Consider the following 25384-nt stretch of genomic DNA (forward strand, 5'->3'; position numbering starts at 1 on the left):
GAAGTCACCTCTGGGAGCCACCACTGCTGGTTCCCCAGTGACAGAGCAGACACAGGGGCGGCTCATCCTAGGCCGCATCCCCAGTCTCTGCGAAGGGCAGCTATTGACAAGTAGTAAACTCTCCAGAGTCCCGGGTCCTGGAAATAGGTCCCGAAGGAGCCCAGGGGCTGCGCCACGTCTACGCAATGTCTACACCCCACATTCCAGGTTGCTGACTCACAACCCATCATCCGTGCACCTGCGTGTGCTTGACTCACAAGTGCTGCTGTAACTCCAATAGCACGGATTTCTCCAGGCTGCTCTCATTTGAGAGAATGAAATGGGGAAGATCCACTTCAGGCCTGGGATCCAACCCTGATGCCCTGAGCAGGGAGGAGCCTCTGTCCCAAGGCCCAAGTTCCCCAGCTGAGGCTGGGCCGGACGGCTCCTCCAGGGGAGAATGTTCCTCATAGATGAGCAGGTTCCTGGATCTCACTGAGGACAGAGCAAAGGAACAGGTGTTAGGGAAAGACTGCAGGGTTTACCACATCCCCTCACTCACTGCCCAGGGCTGGGAGCAGATTACAATTTGTGGGTTCTTGTTGCCCAGAACTGAGGGTGCCAGCTGGAGCTGGCTTTCCACAAAGGCTTCGGGGTTTCAGAGTTTTGCGCATTGAAAAATTATACCAATTATACAGTGCTGGAAGAACAAAAGGAAAGCAAATAAACACGAAGCAAACTTCCACCCCCACTGCTTTGAAAATAAAACTCCCCTCCTTGCCCACCCATAACCATCTGGGGGAAACAATTCATGAAGAATGGGAGTCAAATACTTGGGGATGTCCAGAGCAGCTAAAATAAGAAACATTTCCAGTGAGTCGGTCTTGCATGGAGAGAAGGTACCAGGGCAGAAAACTGCGTTTTCATTTAGAAACCCGAGAGGAGGCACAAAGCCAGAGTCATAAATCAAATCATGGAGACCGTTTCTTTGTTTTATAGGACGGCTGCCTTGCTAGAGGGCTCTGTAGCAATTCTCTGCCGCACAGAAACTCTGCTCCCATTGGCTTCCATTTAAATTTACAGATACATTCCCTTAGGGAAAAAAGAACTTCCCAGGAGATCACTGAAATTATCTGGTTGAAATGCCAGTGTTTCTGTCATACACCTGGCGGAGATACAACTACCTGGTTGACGACTAGAGCCCTTTCGAATCGCAGAACTGTGCCTCCCCCAAATCCAGCACCTCCAATTCCATCCACATCTGCTCTAATTAGTGTATATGCATGTGTATTGGTGTATATATCATGATCCCCAGAGACCGCTGTTATTTCCTACGTACTTAAAAGGGATCAGTGATCTGGGTGAAGTTACCACACACTTCTCTAACACCCAGGTCTCTAAATTCTCTCAGTCTTGGCCATGATGTTTTGTAAGACAGACTGATTCATTTCTGGGATTCTTACTATGGTAACATACATTTCCCCTGAATGGAAGGAGAAACACAGGAGTTCCTTTAAAATGTCATGGAGGGGCGCCTGGGTGGCGCAGTCGGTTAAGCATCCGACTTCAGCCAGGTCACGATCTCGCGGTCCGTGAGTTCGAGCCCCGCGTCGGGCTCTGGGCTGATGGCTCGGAGCCTGGAGCCTGTTTCCGATTCTGTGTCTCCCTCTCTCTCTGCCCCTCCCCCGTTCATGCTCTGTCTCTCTCTGTCCCAAAAATAAATAAACGTTGAAAAAAAAATGCTTTAAGATGTCATGGAAAGCTTACTGCTCCCCCCAGTCTATTCCCCACCCCCCCCCCCACCAAATCCACATCCCACCCCCTTCTCAGAGCGCGAAAAGGAGACCTCAAGAATTTTCCAGAGAACGTGGTCTATAGCAAAAGAGTTTGCAAACTGTGCTCTATCGGGCTCTAGAGAATCCCCAGCGGTGCCTCAGCCCAGTGGGTGAGGGACACGAGGCGAGACCCAGAGGCCCGGGCACCATACCCCCATGTCTCTCTTCCCTCCCTTCAATGGAGAAGCTACACTTTTGCCACTTTTTAAAAGTTAGGCTTTCTCATAAGACTCCCTTCAGAAAGGCGAACTTTCACAAAACCCCAGAGACATGAAACAAGATCCTTCACGAGTTGCTGAGTGCTGTCTTACCGACAGAGGCTGTATAGGGCTCCTGCATGGAGTGCTGGCTGGGCAGAGCCATCTTGGTGGCAGACGGATAGGGTCCGTAGCCCTGAAAGAAGCTCCCAAATGCAACAGCAAAGCAGAGCACAACCACCTGCAGGGGGAGAGGACGCAGGGCCTGTCAGCTCCAGCCTTGTCCACAGGGCAAACCCTGAGCCCTGCACCACCTGGGAAGCCTGGGGAGACGGACTCCCCTGCATCAGGCCACCAGAACGCACCATCAGGTCACCCGCCGTCACATCGCGGCAAAGCAACTGCGTCTGAGCGAGCCGCGTGGTTCCTCCCACCGCACCTGGACTGGGCAAGCTGGGGGGACACTGGAGACGGGGGTGGGCTGGGGCACCTAGGGCGCCGTCTCTTTGGGAAGCTCACCATGAGGCACGTGCCGGTCTGCGTGCCCGCCAACTTGCAGGTGCGCGAAACCTTGCCCATCACCAACGTCTGAAGCTTCTGTAGTTGCTGCAGGAGAGTTCTGCAAATGCAACAAATCAAAGCCATGAGGGGAGTCTGGGACAGAAGGGGGTGCTTTCAGGTGACCTCTGCCCCCATGCTCTGGGGAAGCTGCTGAAGCCTCGTGCCCGAATGTGCACCCAGCACCGAGGCAAAGTTTCATTCGGAGGAAGATGCGGACACCGGTGCCTTCCAGAACCAGTGCTGTAGAGCTTCCCAGAGCCGGGGAGGAGCCCGCTTGAACAGCCCATCCGGGTCTTGTGCTGCTCTGAGTCAGAGGTGAATTGCCCCAAGTTACCCCTGACATGCCAGGCCTTGTCTGTCAGCCACTGACAAAAAAATGAGCCAAAAGAACATTTTGCGGGGCGGGTGCTGGTGATACAAGGACAATTCACTTACCCACGAGAGAAGAAACAGTGAGGAAGACGTAAGGAAGGAGAAAAGGCAAAGAGAAGAGGAAAATGCCCAACGGAGAACAACTGAAGGAGTGGCCGGGGGTGGTGGCCGTCATGGGAAATGGCAGCGGTATCAGCGAGCAGCGGTCACTTAGCAAATTTGAGGAGAAAGAGGGGAAAACCAGGAATGGCAGGGAGGCAACGGCCAGAGGCACCTCAAGCCGTGGTTCTTGAAGGCTCATGGCACCTCTAGAGTCAGAAACGAAGCCAAAATATGACGGAGCAAAGAGGCCTGCTCAACTGGACCCACGCTCAGAGCCAGGGATCTCGGAAACCATCCTCCCATACAGACTCTGATCCTTCTGCAGGAGGAGACAGGCGGCAGGAGCAAAAAAAGAGTTCTCTCCCTAAAATTGGACAAGTGTGCACACCCTTAAAAGGGAAGGGTTTGGGATGAGAATACTGTATTCTGGTCTGTGTGACATCAGGTCACAGAAAGAGCAGATGGTGAAATTCTTCATGAATTTTGAACAGTGTGAGCCACAGAAAAGGATCTCACAGCACTGCCTCCTGAATCAGAGCCCCTGGGATGAGTGTGTGCGAGCAGCAGAGACCTTGACGCCCCTCCTGGCCGCGCCCCCTTCCCCAAGCCCAATGCACGTGACCAAGTGCGAAGATTGTACAAGCAGATGCTTTTTCTTGAGTCTTAGAAATTTTCAAAAAAAACCCAATTCAGGCCATGATGTCACATCAGAGGGCCAGACAAGTTCACTGGGAAACATCAGCAAATCTCTCGTTTGCAGAATTCTGGGCTCTCCCAGAGAACTTGCTTCTCACCACGGTCTGTCTGTCTCCTGAATAGCTTTCAAGTACTCGAAGGACAAGCCGGGGTTCCAGAGTTTGCAACATTTACCCTGACAAGTGCCAAGGAAACGGGTTCTCCTGGGGTTTAAGCCAAGCAGGGACAGGTTGGCCATGGGATGATACGGCCTTCAGCAGCTAGATGGCTACGAATGGGGGCAGATTTGGGGTGCCTGGGTGGCTCAGCTGGTTAAGTGTCCAGCTTTGGCTCAGGTCATGATCTCTCGGCTCGTGGGTTCGAGCCCCGCGTGAAGCTCTGTGCTGACACCTCAGAGCCTGGAGCCTGCTTTGGATTCTGTGTCTCCCTCTCTCTCTGCCCCTCCCCTGCTCAGGCTCTGTCTCTCTGTCTCTCAAAAACAAATAAACATTAAAAAATTTAAAAAAATAATAAAAGTGTTCTGTATGTTACTCAAAGCTTATAAACACTGATAGTATGGTTATTTTAAATCCTACTTAAAGAGAGACTGTCATTTGTGACAATATGGATGATGAACCTGGAGAACATTACACTAAGTGAAATAAACCAGAGAAAGAAAAATTCCACGTGGTATGACTTATACTTGGAAGCTTAAAAGAGAAAAAAACATTTTTTTTTAAAGTTGAACTTAGAAACAGTAGAAAACTAGTTGCCAACAGCTGGAGGTTGGGGGAATTGGGGAGAGGCTGGTAAAAGGATACAAACTTTCAGCTCTAAGATGAAGAAGGTCTGAGAATCTAACCTATAACATGATGACAATAACAGTGTTATTGTCTATAACACTGTATTGGCTCATTGAAATTCGTTAAGAGAGTTGAACTTAAATGCACTCAATAAAAAATTAAAAACAAAAAAAAAGGTAAATATGTGAGGTGATGGATGTGTTAATTAACTCGATGTGAGGAATATTCCACAATGTGTGCGTGTATCTACTCATCATGTACACTTTAACTATCTAACGGTTTTGCCAATTATACCTCAACGAAGCTGAGAAAGAAAGGGGAAAAAAAAAAATAAGAATTTACAACTAAATGATCATATGATGCAGAAAGTTTTTTTCCATGTCAAATTTGTTCTCTTATCCCCGCACTCCCTAAGAGCACTCCATTCTTTTATTGTTATTATTTTCATTTTTAAACTTATTTATTTTGAGAGAGAGAGGGGTTGGGGAGGGGCAGAGATAGAGGGAGACAGAGAATCCCAAGCAGGTTCCACGCTGTCAGCGCAGAGCCCCATGCAGGGCTTGAACTCACAAACTACGAGACTGTGACCTGAACCGAACTCAAGTGTCAGATGCTTAACCGATTGAGCCACCCCGGTGCCCAGAGCACTCTACTCTTACCCACTAGCAAAGCTGCTGTTCCCAAGCTGGGCGCTAAGTGGACTGCTATGCACCCACTTGCTGGGTGAGCATTCATTCTCGCAGAGCTGACAGGTGGCTGGTGGGGGTTTACATTTTATTGGCCACCATCTGTGCTGCTGGCCCCAAAGCCCTCACTGGGCTCTCCGTGCTGGATTTTGGGATTCCTGGGGCAGGATATATAGGTGAGCCCACAAACAAGACCTGTATTTGCCCAGACAGCACAAACCCTTTCCTCTCATATTCTGGCCTCTTCCTGGGGTCCCGGATTAATGTTTCTGTTGCCTACTAAACTATGGAAAGGGGCCTCCTGGCTTCCTGGCTCGCTGCCCAAGAGCCACGTCTTAAAGTGGTGGCTGCCGCTCCGTGGGGGAGGAGGAGGGGGTACTTCAACTCCCATGGGGCCCGTCTGCTGCCTGAGCTGGCAGCCGAAGGGGCTCACGTTCAGCTGTGCTCTGTGCCTTTGTCCATCCGGGCTTTAGACAGCAGCACTCTAGATGTCCCCAGACCCATTTCCCAAGTGTTGAGGTGATTTTAAAGTGAAACCATTTCCATCTCTTCCCAACCATCCCTATTCACCCACAACCATCCCACACTCTTTGCCCAGTCCTGCTCTTTGCTGCTCATTTCCTGCTCTTTGCCCATTTCCTGCTCTTTGCCCAGTCCTTGGAGCACGAAACACCAAGAAAACCAATGCAGCAAATGACTCGGAATCATTCCTCTCTTCAAATTTCTGGTTGAGATCGCTAGCCCTGGTACCATTTCCCTGGGATGAAGAGTCTCCCAGGAGGCTCTGTTGTGCCTCCTAAAAACAGAGCTCTAACAGATCAGACATACCTAAACACCAATGGTAGAATGTCTTAGCCTCAAGCTAAGGGGCCCCCAGCTACAGGGGCAAAGTGCTACAAGTTTGGAAGAAGGATCATTTAAGTCTGGCTGGGTGAGCAGGCAAGGCTTCAGGCTTTCCAGGTGTATATGGCATTTTCCTTGGCACTCAGCAGCAGATCGTCTCCAAACTCATGATAATTATATTCTGAGTCCATTGCAAATGAAAATAGTTGTTTGATGGTCCCTGATTTCTAACAGTTTATAACCTAACTCTTTCAGAGGAACAAACATGTAGTTTTGACATAGATTCTTTTTCCTTAGCTTGAAATTTTGGTGGCAAGCAACAGTGATTGATAATGTGCTCTTTGCTGCTGCTTCTCCTATGTGGATCAGTGGAGGTGAACTGAACCAAATGGTAGAAATGATCACACTCGGAAGCCCATCCATCAGCAACTCCGAGTGATTTCACCCAAGGAAAGAGATTTAGCTAGCCCATCCATCCCCAAATCTAAACAGATTTCATGATCCAGTCAAGTCTGGGGAATTCATTTATATTTGACAGAAATACTCATTTTTGTTGTCATAAGGAAAGGAAATTAACAGTGACTGAGCACCCACTGATTGAGTTCTAGGAACTCCACATCCGGAGATACAAAATAACTGTCTGAAAGACATGTAACTTGTTAAGCTGAAGACCTAATATGTAAACTAAAACCTGGTGCTGTAGTTCAGGTACCTTCCAATGCACTGCAACATGGGTACCCTGGTTTATTACCTAACAAAATCTGTAACCAAAATACTTCTTGGTTAAGGAGATTTTTCTCACGCCCAGTGACATTAACCTCATATCAACAACAGCCCAATGAAGAGATAATGTCCACCATCCACTGTTAGATAAGAAAAGGTTACTATCAACCGGGGCCAAGCCACAGATGGAAGAGCCACAGGAAAAATCAGTCCGATGGCAATGAGATACATACTAACGAAGTTTCGTGATATGGCTACCAAAGAAAGGGCAAATCAACATTTCCTGGCACATCTCCACCAGATAGACCAAAGATAAAGTGCCAAGTGATAGATAAGAGGATGAAGGGTGATTCTTGCCCTACATCAGGTGTCTGGAAGTCATGTCTGGGCTTTGTTTAGGAAAACGGAAACTGCAAGACGTGTCCCTCTGTGAGACGCCGAAAGAGCTGATGAGACGGCTTTAGGATTGCTCAGCTGGTATGTCTGCGCTCACACAGGGGATTGGCTGAGTTTAGATCTTGGTGCCACTGCTGCATACCTTTAACCAAGTTATTCCAGTCCTGGGTTTAGGCGGCTGATCAAAGTCAATTCCTTTGATGTAATCAGCTACCAAAATGACGAGAGAACCCCCACCTCCTGGAACACTCTGGATTTCTTGAAGCAAATACACCTTTACAGAGTGCTTGCTGTCCCTTTCCGCTGATGACAGATGAAGCCTGCCCTCTTTACAGGGAAGCGTGGTGTCTCCGAACTGAAATATTAGTCTGAGATGATGTGGGATTTTCCCTCATGCCACGGGGACAGATGCCACGGCCCATAGGACGGGGAGCGTGGATGACAGCTGTTAGCCTGCTTCGGCTGAAGAAAAGGCAGCCAGCAGATGAAACGGAAGAATTATTTTAAAGCTGAAGCTCTAAAAACCTAACCACAGGACAGACCCAACAGTGCATTCAAAGCTCAGCATAAACTTTTCCTTTATTACTGTATTTTAAATCATCAGTGACCGGGGCTAATTATGGCTTAATGAATTCTCAGGCTTTGGGGAGCAAGGTCTCAATTTAGAGAACAGAGTACCCTTAGCAAACATTTATCTGGGCCAAGAGATTTTTCACAACTTGTTAAATTGGGAGTGTCCAACTCTTGATTGAAAATGTGGATTCTGTCCTGTGGTGAGACGTAAAAAGAAACTGAGTGGCTGTCCTCATACAGTTCTTTGCAAGAGAGCAGTCGAAGGCAGCTGCCAGCCTTGCCCAAAATAAAGTATCACCCTGTATCTTGGGAGGCATATCAAGGGAAACTGGGCAAAACATTAAAAAATGGCCAGGAGTGCAAGACGTGATCTTATAATAAGGGAAATACATCAATGGCCTCATGTGTTTTCTTTGTATTTCATTTAATTTTGTATTCTACAGTTTCCTTTATTTTTGAGCGACAGGGCAAGAAGGAGAGAGAGAACGGTCACACAGTTACTGCACGTTACGCTCTGAACATTCAGGGACCTAGTTTCTCACTGGCGTGAGAAGCCAGCACCCAGGAAAAAGAATCAGCTGGCGGTTCCCAAAACCTTCCTGGGCCAGAAGCTCCAAACCAGGACCTCTCGAGAGCAGACATACTTTCCATCATATCTCATAACACATCTTACTGAGGAACGGAACCAATTGGGCTATGGTGTGTGTGTGTGTGCACATACGTGTGTGCATATACACCACTCTCTGGATAAGCCTATAGAGATACAAGAAGTTTTTTCACATCCTTATAGAACTAACAGCGTAGTATTTTCCCAGTCCCAAATCATGAGCCATGAGTGGGTTGTGAAAACACTTGGGTTGCCACTGCCGCGTTTTTTAAGGAAACAATCAAACAGAACACATGGTATTAGAGGACATCACACAGAGTAAATACGCATTCCTTTGTGAAGCATTCCTATTAGTTATGCATATGACGTATTATGTTCCTGTGGCGGGTCTGGGTCGCTACCTACAACGCACAATGGTCACGATTAAAAAGCAAGTCTAAGGGCAGTGATATATCCACACGTATATAATTCACACACATCTATACTCAGCCATACATAATTATCTTGTGTGTGTGCACAGACGCAAAATAATTATATATGCGGGGATATCAGAGGACTTCATGATGTCCTTCTGAACAAAAGTCTCACCTGAATCCCTCCCTGTCTCACCCCCACCCCAGTCTTTGAGAGCTAATGTCTCTAAATTTCAGAGGATTAGGAGGAAGGTGTCCAAAAGCTAAAACATTTACCTCAAAGTCCTGGAGTGAAGGTGGGAAGGTGGTGTATACAAGGAGACTCATGAAGCACCTCCAAGACTTTCACATACTGAAGTGTAACATGTATAAACCAATGACAGTCACAGGGTGCTAAAACCCTAAACTTTGAATACCTAGGTCTTTATGATCTCTTACTTAGGCTTTGAGAGTTGTTCATGGGGCTATGGCTTAAATAGGGGGAGGGGGACAAGGATGAATTTCTCCTTCCTCTTTCTGTGCAACTGCTGTATCACAAAGCGTTTGTTTTGCAGGGATCAGAGGACATTTCTGGAATATTCTATTACCTACTTGCCCAGGAACAAGAACGAGAGAGCTCTAGAATGTTTTCTGGGGCTGCGGAATGGCTAATTTTACCACAAAATTGTACTAAAATGCCCTTCCAGTCTCTCTGGGGAACTCTGTCTAGTACCCAATGATCTGCTGAAGTTTGAAAGATTTTCACCAGGAAAGAAGGCTTATACTCTTCACAGCCAGAAGTTACAGACAACGGAGAAATGACAGGGAATTACAGCAAGATCAAGATCTGCAGAGGGTAAGTGGTGCCATTCACCAGTACTCCACTGGCCTGTGTAGGGGAGTGGGCGGGATCTGCAGTTACGGTCCGTGGACAGAGAAAAGGCAAACCAGGGGAAGAGGGTAACAGCGTGTGGTGCAAACAGGTACGGCTGTGTGGGCTAAGTAAACACATGAGGAGAGGCAGAACACCAGGAAAGCCCAGTGTACTTAGCGGGAAAGACCTCTACCAGGAACTGTAGATAGTTCAAAGAATGAGAGGGGCACCTGGGTGGCTCAGTCAGTTAAGCATCTGACTTTGGCTTAGGTCATGATCTCCCGGTTCATGGCTTCGAGCCCCGTGTCTGGCTCTGTGCTGACAGCTCAGAGCCTGGAGCCTGTTTCAGGTTCGGGGTCCCCCTCTCTCTCTGCTCCTCCCTTGCTCACTCTCTCTCTCTCTCTCCAAAATAAATGACCATTAAAAAAAAAAAAAAAAAGAACAAGCCAAAGTGGAGTTGGATGGAGACGATGATAGCTAAGAGGACCTCACAGACCATGGAGGATTTCAGGCAGACATCGGCCAAGGTTCAAACTCCTTACACACTCCATCAGCTGCGGGGGTGGCCCGGTCTACCCTTCAGAGAACAGACTTGGGGTAGAGACCCACACAGGCCCTGGAGATGGACCAAGACCCTTGGGCAGGGAATTCCAGAATCCTAGGTACCAGGGCAGGGTCTGAAGGGGCAGGGTGAGAGCTCCACGTGGAAGCATCATCCTGGCCCTGCTGACTACTCTTCCAACAGAGAGACGTGTGGCTAGAGGTGAGCCAGAGTGGACTCCTCAAAACCACAGGTCCAAAGCAAGGCCCTCTTCTTTAGGTTGAAGGTAGGCCTGCACTAGGAAAGGCAGTGGTCCTGGAAAGGGGTGCAGCACAAGAAAAATCAAGGTGGGGACTAATTTAAAAATTAAATGGCTGAGGTCTAGTCTGCCCGCCCCCCCCCCCACTTCTACCTCTAGACGTTTGAATGACCTGAACCTCACTGGGCTTCAGTCTCCCTTTCTGTAAAATGATGTGACTACGAGTCACATTAGACGGTCTCTGCTAATGTGCAGTTCGACTCTAAGTTCCCACGGCCCCACACATGAGGGCGGAGGAGAGGGCCGGTGGCTCACAGCCCTCCAGAGGCAACAGAGCCAAATACAGAATTGAGAGGAGCAAACTGAACCACCAACACCTAAAACTGTCGGGCTGGGCGGTATGCGTGTGTCACCGGCGCGGGATTTCTCTGAAATGGGACCCGGGCAGGGCCATCCAGAGAGCCTGTGGCTTAGAAGGGTGGATTGTGAGCACAGGACAGCCAGCACGATCCCCCCGCAGTCCCCCACACGGGCTTCATCCGCGCTCTGCAAGTGAAAATGTATTTCCTGACTGAGCACAGGAAGACGGGCCCCTTGGGAAACCGTCTCTCTCTCTCTCTCTCTCTCTCTCTCTCTCTCTCTCTCTCTCATCTCACACGTTTCCTGATGGCATGCAATTAGTGGATCACCTCAGCAGAGCGGGTGTGAAGGTGCTTTCACACTGCTTGGCTCTGCTCTGAGAGCCTCCCAGGTAAGGCTGCAGAAGCCTTAAGAGCACGTCTTCATTTTCTCTCCTGTCTTCATGCTCTTCCGGTTTCCCGCGCTCCGATAAAAGGGTCTCTACATCGAGAAACCAACAATATGCTAGGTGGCTGCGGCTGAGTCCAGTATAAGGGGAAAGATTCAGGACTGACTCCCGATCTGGGCACTCATTTTTATCTAGAGAGGTGGAAAAGTCCCTTGTGGGGTATAACACAGAAGTGGTAAAGTGTAAAGATAATCTTCCTTTAAGCTGGTCAAGGAGGAAACAGCCCGTCACTTTTCCCGCCATGTCCTGCCGTATGAGACAATGGCGCCCCAGGTCTCCCGCCCGACTCTAGTGACCCAGGATCCTGTTCACGGAGAGCCGTTTCCCTCCGGCCAGCACCCTCCAAAGGATAATAATGCAAGAAGCATGGCCAGGAACACAAACACAGGTGTGTGTTCATTAGGCCCAGCCCTGTACTTAGTTCAAACACTGGGTCACTTAGGCAGTGTTACAGGAGCAAAGGGACCAAAAGTCTCCCCTTATCACATGCCCAAAACACCAACGCCTTATGACTGGTGTAGGGCAGGAGATTGGCAGGGTTTACCTTATAGTCCGTGTGATTGGTGCAGTGTCCTCTGAGCAAGGTCAGGCCCTTGGCAGGGAATAGAAAGAGAAGGGGGAAGAAGCTGGAGGGAACGCGGACCCACCTTCCCTGTCTCAACCAGGGCAACACTACCTTTATTTCTTGACCTCTCAGGCTAAAACCCGTAAGATAATCTGTGGGAAGGGGCACCTGGGTGGCCCAGTCGGTTAAGCCTCTGACTTGGGCTCAGGTCGTGATCTCATGGTTCGTGAGTTCCAGCCCTGCATTGGGTCCTGTGCTGACAGCTCAGGGCCTGGAGCCTGCTTCAGATTCTGTGTCTCCCTCTCTCTGGGCCCCTTCACCGCTTGCGCTCTGTCTCTCTCAAAAATAAATTAATGTTTAAAAAAATTCTTTAGAAAGATGATCTGTGGGAAGACTATATATTAGTCAAGGGTCAGCCATGACCACCATAAAAGAAGGGTTGTCCACCAGGAGAAGTAAGTTTTGAAGAGGCAGAACACACATAGGGCAGTCGAGGGACGGAGAAGGGCACCAATATCATGAGGTAGGTTGCTTTTTTCTCAGTGAAGATCCCAATAAATAACTGGAAAAAATTTCCACACAGTTAGTAAAGAAGAGGAAAATCATCACGGACTCTCATCACTGAAGAACATGAGATATGTTGACCGTAAGCTCAAATATGCCATATGATCCCATAACCCATATTCTATAATAATACCAGATTACAATCGCCATTATTTAAAAAGATAAAAACAATTGAAAACACAGATTGTTGTTACACAGAATCAGATGTGCCCTGTGTCAATGTTCCTCACGTGATGGCTCCTTATCAAAATCTGACAGAAATAAGGATTCTGTAGAAATATATTTCCTGATATGAAAATGTGTCCAGTGTATTCTGTTAAATGGGAAAAGTTTCTTAACAAGATAGGATGCATATAGGTATAAATACATAAATATAGACTATCACAAAATATAAACATATCTCTGGGTGAAATGATTGCAATTTTCTGCTTTTTTAACTGTAGTTTCTGATTTTTTCTACATTGGGAATATATCACCTGTGGGTGTGGTTTTTTTAAGTTTAAAAAATATGATACAGCAGGGTCAGCCTGGAGAGGGGAGGGGAGGCATTTCCCAGGAAAGGGGGGCAATGGAGCCCTTCTCAGAAGCACCCTGCTCCCCAGCACAGCCCAGAGTGCACCTTTGCTGCCCCCTTGTGGTTGTGAGAAGACCTGGCACACGGAGCCCCTAGACCAGAAGGCACCTGGACAGAACTCCAAGGTGATCTTGGATCAGTTCCTCTTTCCCTTCTCACCAGTTCATGGCGTGGATTTGTCCCACTCATGAACACGGGGCTTCTGCAGCAGCAAGTGCCAGGGCGGGCATGGGAACATTATCTGTTCAGGATGCTAACAAGATAGATACGGACTCTGGTGGGGGTCCAGGACCCAGAGATCCGCTGTGGCAGGGGTGAAGGTGGAGATATGGAGGGGTGGAGCCTCAGGAGACTAATGGCCAAAGGCAACCATGAAACCAGAATCCTAAAGTGGCACTGAAAACCGTCTCCTTTGCCTCAAGGGAATCAAGACAATAGCACACGGAGCTGGTGACATTTACTTACTTCTGCCATCTGTCTACAGAGCATTTGAGGTGACCGCCCTTGATCTGCTATTTGAGCACACGTTCCCAGACTTGGAGAGGGCAGCCCAGTGGGGTTACAATGTCCAATGTTCCCAATGACGGTGGTTTTAACTTCTGAGCAAATAAGCCTGCTGTTCACGCGTCAAACCATGAAGATGGGAGCCATATTTAATGTTATCATCCAATGACGTGCTAATAGATATTACATGATCCCTTAACAACCGCAAAATCGTTATCAGGCATTTATACTCAGCCTTAAAATGATTAAGTAATATTTTTCTCACCTAAAAGTCTACTTTTCTCTGCTTGGATTGTTTGTAACAACCATAGGATCCCCTCACTAACGAACACTTTAATTTTTAAAGCCTGAATAGGCACTGTGCACACACACAAACATGCATTCTGGATTAAACTCCCCAACCCTGACCCTAGCCCTCAACCCCTTTCTCTTTCTTGCATATGCTTCTCCCATATTGAGGCTCCAGAACCAGACGTACTGCAGTTAAATACAGCTCTCCTGTTTACTGTGTGACCTTAGACAAGTGACCTAACCATTCTGAGTCTCAGTGATCTCCTCTATGTAGTAGGGATATTAATAGGACCACCTCACAGGGCTGTTGGAAGGTAAAATGAGTTAATATCTGTGATGCACTGAAAAGAATACCTGGCAAGAGAGCGCTAGAAGAACCCGTTAACTCATTCTGTCTGTTACTTTTTTAAATGGCTTTGAGGGGCACCTGGGTGGCTCAGTTGTTTGAGCCTCCAACTCGATTTTGGCTCAGGTCACGATCTCACAGTTCATGAGATGGAGCCCCAGGTCAGGCTCTGCGCTCTGTGCTGAGCCTGCTTGGGATTCTCTCTCTCCCTCTCTTTCTGCCCCTCCCCAGTGCATGCGTGTGCTCTCTCTCTCTCAAAATAAATTAGAAAACTTAAAAAAACAAAGCCACTTACTTAAAAAAAAATAAGAATAAAATAAAATGGGTTTGAAATGTAGTGAATGAATGAATTTTTATAAGCGGTAATTTAAAACACAAACTTGGTCTTCTCTCTTCTTTTCACTAATAAACACCATTTGTTACTAAGACCGAGTGACGACGAAGCGTCCGGTCCCTCTCTGGCCACCTCTAACGTTTAGCGTCATTTTTAGAAGAATCAAACTTATCCAACTTTATTCTCCTCCAAGCCTCCTCCTTACGCCCCTCATCAGAACCCCTGTCAGAACTGACATCTCCATCAATCCCGTATATGTTAGGAAAAGTAAAGAACGCACATGCGTGTGTATGTGAGTGTGCAAGTGCACGTGTGTGGCAGGAACAGGTGGGCGGAGTATGGCCGTCCCAGACACCTGGGCACGACTGTACCTTCAATGGGATCTCCTCCACTTCCTTCCTGCTCTGCTCCTCTTTCCGCCCCCCCTGCCATTAGGCCATTTGAATAGCTCCTTACTTCAGCGACACTCACCTGTTGGTGTTCTCCAGAACCTCCACCTTCTTCCGAAGCTCCAAGTTCTCAGTGGAGCAAGATTCCACCCTACAGAGGAAAGAGAAAGAAGACAACTAGCTGTATCACTAGAGCAAATGTGAGGCCAGGAGCCAGGGTGGAGGCAGGTGGGCCTCAGAGAAGGAGGTGTGGGAATCAGCTACTCGAGGGAGGTGAGGGAGGGAGTCTGGCCAGCCTGTGTTGGGAAGAAGGATAAGAAGACAAAAGAGAAAAGAGACACACACACACAGAGAAACCAGTGCCTCAGTAATGGAAACCAAACAGGATGGTACAAAATGTAAACTCCTTCTGGTGTGTTCCAGCCTTGGCTGCTCTCACCTCATCCCGATTACCCTTGACACCTGTTACACGTCTCCCTCATCCTACAAGGGCTGGATGCTGCTGGCTGTACCCTCGGCCGGGAGGACTGACGGGAAGCCAAGGCGTTCGGGACAGGGTGAGGGGAGAGGATGAAAACCCAGTGCCCCAATACAAGGAATCCAGGCGCAGGAGCATAGGCATCCCCCAAAGAGGCAATAAAGACCATCTTGACCCTGGATGCCTACAGAAAATACTGGACCAGAATGGGAACTACTTAATGCCAAACTACCAATACTTAAACCAGGACGTAGAAACACTAACTTTCGGTAGGAACTTCAAGAACCAGCCAAGGATCCACTCCTTTCCCCAGACACACGGGAAGATTCCTTTCTGGATCAGTGGCCTCATTTCCATCTTAAAATGATAACTGTTGGTCAGCTGGAGAACTGTTTTAAGGCTAATACAAAGTTGTGTTTCAAGCCTATATCTAAGCCTAATACAAAGTTGCCATATTCCTAAGAGCCCTCCTGATATTTGGAGCCATTCGGAAGAACAAAAGACGCCTTCAGGTGTTTTTGTGAGAAGTCACTAGCCCGTAGCATGAATTATAGTGGACGGAAAATAAAGAACGCCAGCCTGACCTACTGCACTGCCTGTGTGTTTCCCTAAGGTGTGAGGGAAGTGGCCAAAAGAACTGATTAATTAGCACTGCCCCTTCCTGCTGAAACAGTGCTTCTCCTCCGTGGAGAGTTCGAGAAATGTGAGCGTATGTTAATATTTACACTTGTTGGCAAGGAAGCCTTCAAGGACTTAAGGAACTTTGGTTAGAACGGTGTAATACAAATGCCTACTAAGACTGAGGGTACTTTTTACTTCCAGCCAAACTTAAAAAGCTTGCCCTCTAAAAACCACTAGGTGGCAGGCAAACCATAGCTGATGAACGAGTGGGCTTTAATGGTGGCCAGAACAAACTTCGCTTCTCATGAAAAACCCGATGCTTTGCACACTCCCGGCTCCCCATGTATGTCACCCAATAAACACACCCAGTTTCGCAGGAGGCTTACTTTTTCTCCAAGCTGTCCATGTATTCTTTCTTCTTTCTCCTACTTTCCTGGGCAGAAATCTGAGATATAAGGAGAGAAGAAAGGATTCACTTCCTGCTATATCGATAAATCAATGATGTGTAAATGGAAGAGAGAGATCCGTTAGTGCAGACATCACCAGAGTCCTGCTCACTGTTGTAGCCACTCTTCATCTATTTAACCTGCTGGCTCATCTGTGAATCACCTCTTCTGACCACCCTGGTTTCAACCAGCCCGTGTTCTCCCCAAACTAGGTCTCGACTGGGAAGCATGGCGGGCCTGAACAGAACACGTGGGTCACAGACCATCTGTAGGGTCTTGGATAAATGATTTCAACACCGTGAGCCTCAGCTGGCTCGGCTATAACACAGAAACTAAGAGGGTTGGGCTTGCTCATACATAACCCCCTACTGGTTTTGCACATGGACCAAGAGTCATAACCAAACTTTCTTTCTTCCTTTCTTTGCCTCCTCCCTCCTGCCCTGCTTGTGCCCTAGTCATGCCCCTGGGCGTCACCAGCCCCGATTTGCACTATAGGGCACAGAGGAATAGGAGACTGCAGAAGAGTGTACTGCAGAATTTTTTTAATCAAAAACCCAGTAAAGAAAGAAAATAAACAAATACCCATAATGTATTTATGTTTAATATAAATTATATACATGCCTACGAGACCAAAATACTGTGCACATCATAAAACAGAAACTTGAAAGGCTGAGATAAAAAAAAAAAATTAATGAGAGTTCTAGTATCTTCCTCTCACCCCTGAATGGATCACCCAGGGCACCCAGGAGTCCACACACCCAATTTCGGATCCACTGACCCAGAGGATGGGTGGAGGGGCTGGAAGAACACAGGGGTGAGTGGTGGCTGTGTTCCCGCTCCCCACCCAGGGGAAAGGCAAGCCGAGTCTTGTCCCCCTCCATGGGACGGGCCCTCAGTGGCCACTGGGAAGAGGGGAGTAGGGGCATGCAGGCTCACTTCTGGTCACAGTCTCTGCTCATAGAAGCACTTAGATTTGGGGCACCTGGGTGGCTTAGTCGCTTAATCTTCCCACTCTTGATTTTGGCTCACGCCGTGATCTCGCGGTGTGTGGTTTGAGGGAGCGATTCTCTCTCCCTCTCTCTCTGCCTCCCCCCCGCCCTCAAATAAATAAATACACTTAAAAAAGAAGCAGCACTTAGATTTGAAGGGCTCACCTTGTTCTTGATTTTCCTCCGGATTTTCTTCAGAGCCTTCTCTTCTGATTTTGTTAGAGGCAATTTGGTGGGGATGGGATAGCCCTCGGCGATCAGGGTCCTCTTCTCCTCTTCTGTCAGGACGAGTGGGCCTGATCCTTGAAGTTTCTGTGAAGTTCAAGGGGGGGCGGGCAGAAGAGGGTCAAAGCACAACAGCTGAGCACGCTGAAGAAACACGCAAACGTCTGAGAGAAAAAGATGTCCGTGTGCTTCGGGGGAGAGACGAGCATTTGCAGTGGGGGCAAAGATGCTGAACGCACTGTCGTGTGACCTGGTGCAACCCAAGGATTGCCACTCAAAGGAGACCACCCATCCGTTCCCAGAAAGTACCCCACTGGCGAAGACGTCAGAAGGAAAATTACAGGGTTCGTTTCTCGCATCTCGCAAGATTTCGTGGCCTTGCGGTGATGGCGGATACGCCTGGAGCTCTGTCTGTGAAAGAGTGTTGTTGTTCTCCTGAAAATGCAGTCTTGCAAGATGCTCTCCTTGCGCCGGGGGTCGCTTCCTGTCCCCCGCTGACAGCTAAGGGGCCAGAAACGCACCCGCAGCCACATCCCGCGGAAGTCTCTGGCTTCAGTGGAGCGCCAGATCGTCCACCATCAGTGAAGATGAGGACTGTCGCTCATCTCACTTAGCCCCTAAGAGGATGATGTGTTTCTGATTGGTCAAACGAGCTGGGTGCCGACTGCGTGTGAGCCCCACGTTCCTTGTCATGGAACACTCAACACAAACTGGGTCTCTCAAGCAGGAGCTTGTGCTCGAGACTGAGACTGAATTGATCCAAGAAAGGGTGAGGGCTGTGATAGCAGCTCAAGGTGCACGCAAAACCCGGGGAGAGAGACGTTTCTATGAGTGTGTGTGATGGGGAAAGCCTCCGGGTACAACAAGAGACTTGAATCGTGCCTTCTGAAAGGAAGGGGATGATTTACACAGAGAGGGGAGGGCATTCCAAGCAAAAGGCAGTATTTTGAAAAGTGATTGAAGATGCTATTCTGGAATGGATCAGAAGTTCTTGAAGCAGCAAAGGGTCAAGGCACCTAGTACAGAGTAGACATATTAGGGCCTGATACCAAGAGCTAACATAAGAAACACAACAGGCTCTGGGGGTGTGACCCCAGGAAGATTTCCTCCAAAAATGTGCAGACTGGATTGATTGGACGAGGGCAAACAGGTATACAGGATGAAAACCATTCTAGTTCCAAAGGGGTGAGGAGTTGACTTAGAGCTGGTAAAGACAGAGTGGGGAAAGTTAATTCCCCTGTCCTTGGTAATGGTGAGAGAAACGAATGTGGCCACAGATCCAGAACTTTCTGGGACACAATGAATTTAAATTTTCAAAATTATGTTAATTGATAGATGGTTCTTACAGACTTTCGAATTATCTCATCCCATTCAAATTTGCTCTGTGATATAAATTCAATGCGATATAAATTCCATAAGGTTGATTGTAAGTTTATAATTTTTCAGCTTTCATAGACATCAGTGCGCTCTTCAGAATAGTAAAAAGCTAATACCTAGCCCTATTTTTATTGGGGAAAAGGTGCCCTTATATACTTTAGGGATGAATGATGAGTCACGCTTTCTAACCTGAGTCTCTGGAGTAAGAACTGTGCCACACAGGGGCGCCTGGTGTGTGTGCCACATAGTGGCTCAGTCTGTTGAGCCTCCGACTCTTGATTTTGGCTCAGGTCGTGATCTCACAGTTCATGGGTTCAAGCCCTGAGTCGGGCTCCATGCCAAGCATGGAGTCTGCTTGGGATTCTCTCTCCCCCTCTCTCTCTCTCTCTACCTCCCTCCCACCCTCTCTCTTTCTGCACCTCCCCAGCTCATGCACACACTCTCTCTCTCAAAACGAAAAAATAAACATTAAAAAAAGAGAGAGACTTGTACCGCACACAAAAAGCGTTAAGCTCTGTTTTTGAGCTTTAGACGTCAACACGTTTGATCTCCAACAAACTTTTAAGTTCATCAAACATGGTTTATTTGAAAAATATGTTCTCTCGCAGGCCGCAGGATCATCTAAACTGATGGTAAATATCTGCGACATGATTTGGAGGAGGAAGGCAACACCACGTTTTTCTCCCCTGTGCTTGTAGCTGCGTAAACTAAGCACATGAGCGGTAACCGGATACGCACAGGGAGAGGAAGAGAATTTGTGTTAGCGTGGCCGGGTGACGGGCAGGTCTTCAGAAAGGGCTGTACGATGGTTATCGCCCTGTTTTAGCGAATTAAACCAACAACTTCCTTCCAAGAACAAAAATCAAGCGGCCTTCAAGGGCACCCCCTCCCAGTGAAGCTCCAAGTGACCGGGGGGAAGCATTCGCGTCCAGAGATGCCAGAGTACTCACGTGAGGCGCTGTGAGGAGAGGAGAGCTGGACAGTGCGGAGGGGGCCCGGGCCGCGGCTCTGGCGGGGCTGTGGGTCTGGGGCAGGCCGAAGGGGTGCAGGCGGGGGTTGGGGCTCAGGCTGCCCTCCGAGTCACTGCTGTGGCTGCTGGGGGGCGTGGGAGGTAAGTGCAGGTGTTCCACGGAGGCTGAAGAAAAGAAAGCAGTTGCATCCATCAGACAGCAAAGAAGCAGGACCTGGGGGTGGTTCCACGTCTGTACATCCATTCAGCCCGACTCGGGGCAGCTGGACCGAAGGCTGAGGATTCTGCAGGTGCTGATGTGGAAAGATCTCCAACATATACTGCTAGCGGGGAGGGGGGAAATCAAGCAGCCCTCCTTTTGTGTGAAAAAGGAGAGAAGGGGAATACATCATATTTGCTTGTCTCTGCATTGAGAAACTGGAAAACATATAAGAAACTAATAAAATTATGACCTCGGCGGGGGGGGGGGGGGCAGCGGGAAATTAGGGTAGACAGTGAGAGCGCTGGCATAACTTGTCACTGTATCACTTCCTATCATGTATATAGCTTGACGTGTAAACCACGCTAATGTATCAGGCACTTAAAAAAGAATCTTTAAAAAAAAAAATTAGCAAAACTTGGGGCCCCGGAGGGTTTCCAGTGGCTGCTTTGATTGATAAAAGCTCATGTTTCTGAAGGAATGTGCCAGGCAGGGCCAGCCATTCTTCCTTCAGAGAAGTTGAAATCCATCCGCCGACAGACAGATAGGTGGGCGCTGGAAAATAAACGTGTGGTGGGGATCTTTCTGCCCCACAGTCCCCTAGCATCTGAAAGTCCACCCCTCGCCTCTCCTCAGGGAGTCACAGACACATTGGCTGCGGGAGCCTGGGAGCCTCGGTCGGTGTTATCACGCACACACCTGCAGGGCAGCAGCGAGGGGCTCCCGAGGGAACAATCCACTCTGAGTTCAACCTTTTTGACAAAGGAACTCTCCTTTTTCCAACCCGTGGACATTGTCACTATGCTGAAATCCCTTGAGAGCCAGCCACTGTTATCGAGCCGAGGGGCATAACCCTGGGTAAGCCTTTCACCCCGTGCCCCTCCAGGGCCCCCAGGACAACAGAGCCCTTAGCACCTCGGCTGGGCCAGAGAACAGCTTGGGGCCGCGGAAAGGCCTTAGCCTCTTCTCTCCCATAACTAGAGACTGCCGAGGTGCTATCAGTGGGAAGGGCTTTCTGAGGCACAACTGACATAAGAAAATCGATCCCACCTACAGCTGCCTTTGGAGGTGACAAGCAAGGCTCTCTCTCTGAAAACACCTGAATATCCCAGGTGACAGGGAGTGTCCCTCTCGGCCACCCCTCCTGCCACCCTCCCTGCTCCTCACGTCATGCATTTCTTTCTTCTCTGTCTTATTCTCTATTTTTAAAATTTATTTTTAATTATTTATTTATCTTTTGGTAAATGTTCATTTATTTTTGAGAGAAAGAGCAGGGGTGCGAGCAGGGGAGGAGCAGAGAGAGACGGAGAGAAAGAGAGAGAGACAGAGTCCTACGCAGGATGCACACCATCAGCACTGAGCCCGTTGGGGAACTCGAACCCATGAACTGGGAGATCATGACCTGAGCCGACGTTGGACGCTTAGCCAACTGAGCCACCCAGGCACCCCTCTCTCTAACTATGACCTTGTTTTTCTCTTTTTCTAACGTACCACCTTTCACTAGCTGCTTCCCTTTTCCTCTGCCAAAGTCTTGCCAAAGAGCTCCATGGGTTTTTAATGTCTATGGGTATTCTTAAAGCTAAAGAATATTCTTTTTTTTTTTAAATTTTTTTCAATGTTTACTTATTTTTGAGAGAGACAAAGACAGAGCGTGAGCAGGGGTGGGGCAGAGAGAAGGGGCGGGGGGAGACACAGAATTGAAAGCAGCTCCCTATGTGGGGTTTGAATTCACTGACCGCAAGATCATGACCTGAGCCAAAGTTGGATGTTTAACTGACTGAGCCACCCACGCGCCCCAAGCTAAAGAATGTTCTAAAGTAATCCATATATCTCTAATGCCAACACCCTTGCCAACAGTTCCAGGTGTCTGAAATATGTGCCCACCTAGGAAGGAGTCCTGAGAGAGTTAACCAACGTGTCGGATGACTTAAACAAGGAGGCCATTAGACTGAGATGGCTTTAACGCTGTGGCCTAGGTGAGCAAACCTAAAGTCTGTGCTTGTAGATGCATCAAGGTTACCAAATTGAAACCTAAGGACAAGCAATTCACAAACAGCCAACCAGACTTCAGACTACAGCCAATCAATAATTTCTTTGCTTTGCTTCTGCAAATTATAAAAGTCTCTCCCTGAGCTCCCATTGGTGGAACTCTCCTAACCACTTCTGGTTGGGCACTGCCGATTTGAATACGTTTTTGTCCAAATAAACTCTTAAAATTTTTTTAATATGCCTCAGTTTATCTTTTAGCAATGTTAAAAAAAAATCCCCAAACCCAGGAGCAAAACCCATTAGGGGTTCCCACTGTCGGCCACCCTGTGCTGTTACATTCTGGAGAACTAGCCAAGTTCTCGTCCTTTTCACTTAAGCACAGTCCAAATTATTCTAATCCTTTTCTGCTTTCCAAGCAGAAGGTACCTCACACAAAAGGGAAACGGCATGACATGGAAAGTGAAGGAAACGTGAATCCCCTCTTTCTTACTTATTAAGAGCCACTGACCTGGCTATCGGGGCCCTGATATCAGATTTCTAAATATCATTTGAAATGCCGGTCTCAGATTACTTGCAAGGTCTGGGGACAGCAAGCTACTTTGCCTCGAAACTCCACTGCATACAAGGATATCGAATTTCCCTCTCTCTGTTTTATCTAGGATAATGAGGAAGGACTGCCTGCCACTTACTTTACTCTTGAAACCTTTCTCCTCCAGTGATCTCAGATTCTGAAGTCACTCCAGGATTCATTGTTCTAGTGAGGACACTTTCTGAAGCATACTGCAACATAAACTAAAAGAGCAAGATGCATTTGCTAGCTTTCGTGAGAATGAAAAGAATTACTTTAGAACAGGATATAAGGCTGAAAGGTGCTAATGGAAACACCCAGTGGAAAGAAACATTGTCTCTCTAGGGATTCTAGTCGATATTACGAATTTTAAGAATGCAATCATTTCTTACTGACAATAAAGGCAAATGCCAACCCTGATTAAACTGTCGCAGATAAAACCCTGAGTTAGTCTCCAGTGCAATGAAATGCTGGTGCCTTTACGAGAAATGTTCACATGTAACGCCCACACGTTAAGTACACACTGTAACACGGAGGCCCTTTCTATGGCAAATGCAGATAAGAATTTCTTATTTGTGGATCCCACTAATGATCTGTCCTTCTAACTATGTGCCGAAGATATAAATAAGAAGGAAACTGACAGCAGGTCCAAAGGCACAGATGGAAGAAACGCGGGACCCATGCAGGAGTAGCTCAATAAAAAAGGCAAGAAAGCTTCCTTCTACTCTATGACACTTGTGGGTCAGTGTTTGGAATTCCTCACTATGGGCTTCAGATGAGAACAAGACGGAGGAGTCCGAAAGAAACCGACACAGAGAAAGAAAAACTGAAAAGTATGACAACTTCAAGTCTGACCTTATTCTGTTCCAAATGGATGGCAAGACGCCCAGTGAGATGCAGGAACTAATTTAGAAATAGGGAAGAGGCTCTTTGAAACTATTGTCACTTAAAGTCAACATTTATTTTTTATTAAAAAAATGTTTTTAATTGTATTTATTTTGAGAGATAGAGCGAGCAGGGCAGGGGCAGAGAGAAGGGGAAGAGAGAATCCCAAGCAGGCTCCATGCTGCCAGCGCAGAGCCTGATGCAGGGCTTGAACCCATGAACCAATCATGACCTGAGCCGAAATCAAGAGCCCGACGTTTAACCTACTGAGCCACTCAGGTGCCCCTAAAGTCAACATTTGAAAACACTGAATGATCAGACAAACTGTGAATTCACTTTACAAAGGGCTTAAACTCGAGTTGTTGTAAACAGGCAAGGTGCCTTTGCAGATATTTGTTTATTTGCCTCTACTGATCACCGAGGCAGCACAGAGAATTGGGTTTGATTCACACACTCACACGGAAAAGGGCAGCAATTGCGTTGGTCATCAGCACCCCAAGTTCATAGCTGACTATAAAGGTTTTGAAAAAATACCCCCGCGAGGAGTGAAACTAAATGAAAAGATTCAGCATAAAAGATTCAAGCATATATACACAGGTAAAAGGTTCAAATACAAACATATATGGGAAATTAAATTGTAGCTTTGCAAGTTTGTATTTAGATCAATGTTTTATATATATGTATATAAATATATACATATATATACACATATATAAATATATGTAAATATATTTGTAAATATATGTAAATATATATGTAAATATATAAATATAAATATGTAAATATATACATATATATTTAATGTCTATTTATTTCTGAGGCAGAAAGAGACAGAGCATGAGTGGGGGAGGGGCAGAGAGAGCGGGAGACACAGAATCTGAAGCAGGCTCCAGGCTCTGAGCTGTCAGCACAGAGCCCGACGCGGGGCTCGAACTCACAAACTGTGAGATCATGACCTGAGCCGAAGTCGGTCGTTCAACCGACTGAGCCATCCAGGTGCCCCGAGAATCAGGGTTTTAAAGCACAGAGCTGTTTCGGAAACCAAGCTATGCCTGCGGTACAAATTAATCCCAGCACTTTCTCCCGCATTCCCTTTCTCTTTCGACTGTGCTCTGACGTCTAGTAGCCCCGAAGGGAGGCAGGGAGGGTAGACAGACCTTCTTTAGGAGAGAAGTTGAGGAACTGATCCACTTCATGAGGCTCCAGCTTAATCTTAGGAATAATGGTCTGGCAGGAGGAATCAACCTGAAGGGAGAATTTCAAACAGTTTTTAAGAACCGGCAACAACCTCGTAGGATCACCAGGGAAGCTAGCTATTTGTCATCTGTGTGTCGCCCTCCAGGCAGCCCTGCTTCTTGGAGCTGGCAGCAACCTGGCTGAGCGCAGGCTCCTTCTTTGACAGGGAGGAGGCTTTGTTCTTAACCTTTCTCTCACTGCCAAATCTGGCACTACAGCTCACGGAACACTCAGAATTCCAAAATTAAAAAACCAGGGTGAATTCATCAATGCTTCCTTCTATTGTTTTTATGGTAACATAAAGGCATTTTATCATGCAACAGTCTGGAGAATTTGTAAAGGGCCACAGGCCTCCACCAGTTTGTCCTATGTCAGGAAGTGCATGAACCAAGCTGCATCCATTCCCCTCCAGGCTTCCTCATGGTTGACGACATCTAACCATGAAACAGTACGGAAAAGAGAAAAGGTCTCTGGCCCATGAGTGGAGCAGGGCCATGACCCTGACCTTTTTAGTTACATACTAAAACATCAACTGAACCAACATCTCGAGGAGCAGGGAGACTTGGACTTGCTCTAGAAGCCCAGTGCAATGAACAGATCCAGGCAGC

General features: G+C 47.7%; 1 protein-coding gene across 3 annotated transcripts in view; it reads right to left on the reverse strand.

The window, feature by feature from the left end:
- CREB3L2 (cAMP responsive element binding protein 3 like 2) overlaps positions 1-25384 on the reverse strand; it is a 120422-nt gene that overhangs the window by 6931 nt on the left and 88107 nt on the right. The window contains exons 4-11 of one of the 3 annotated variants that reach the window (XM_043589664.1): positions 24698-24785; positions 19880-20064; positions 17493-17639; positions 16279-16337; positions 14876-14944; positions 2531-2630; positions 2126-2252; positions 258-474 (exon numbers count right to left, since the gene is read on the reverse strand). In XM_043589664.1, coding sequence (XP_043445599.1) covers positions 258-474; positions 2126-2252; positions 2531-2630; positions 14876-14944; positions 16279-16337; positions 17493-17639; positions 19880-20064; positions 24698-24785 — 992 coding nt within the window. Of the gene's footprint in view, positions 1-238; positions 475-2125; positions 2253-2530; positions 2631-14875; positions 14945-16278; positions 16338-17492; positions 17640-19879; positions 20065-24697; positions 24786-25384 lie in introns of all 3 variants that reach the window. The other 2 variants (XM_043589665.1, XM_043589666.1) reach the window with 2 other exon arrangements.

Source organism: Prionailurus bengalensis, chromosome A2 (assembly GCF_016509475.1).
Source record: "Prionailurus bengalensis isolate Pbe53 chromosome A2, Fcat_Pben_1.1_paternal_pri, whole genome shotgun sequence".
NCBI lineage: Eukaryota > Metazoa > Chordata > Mammalia > Carnivora > Felidae > Prionailurus > Prionailurus bengalensis.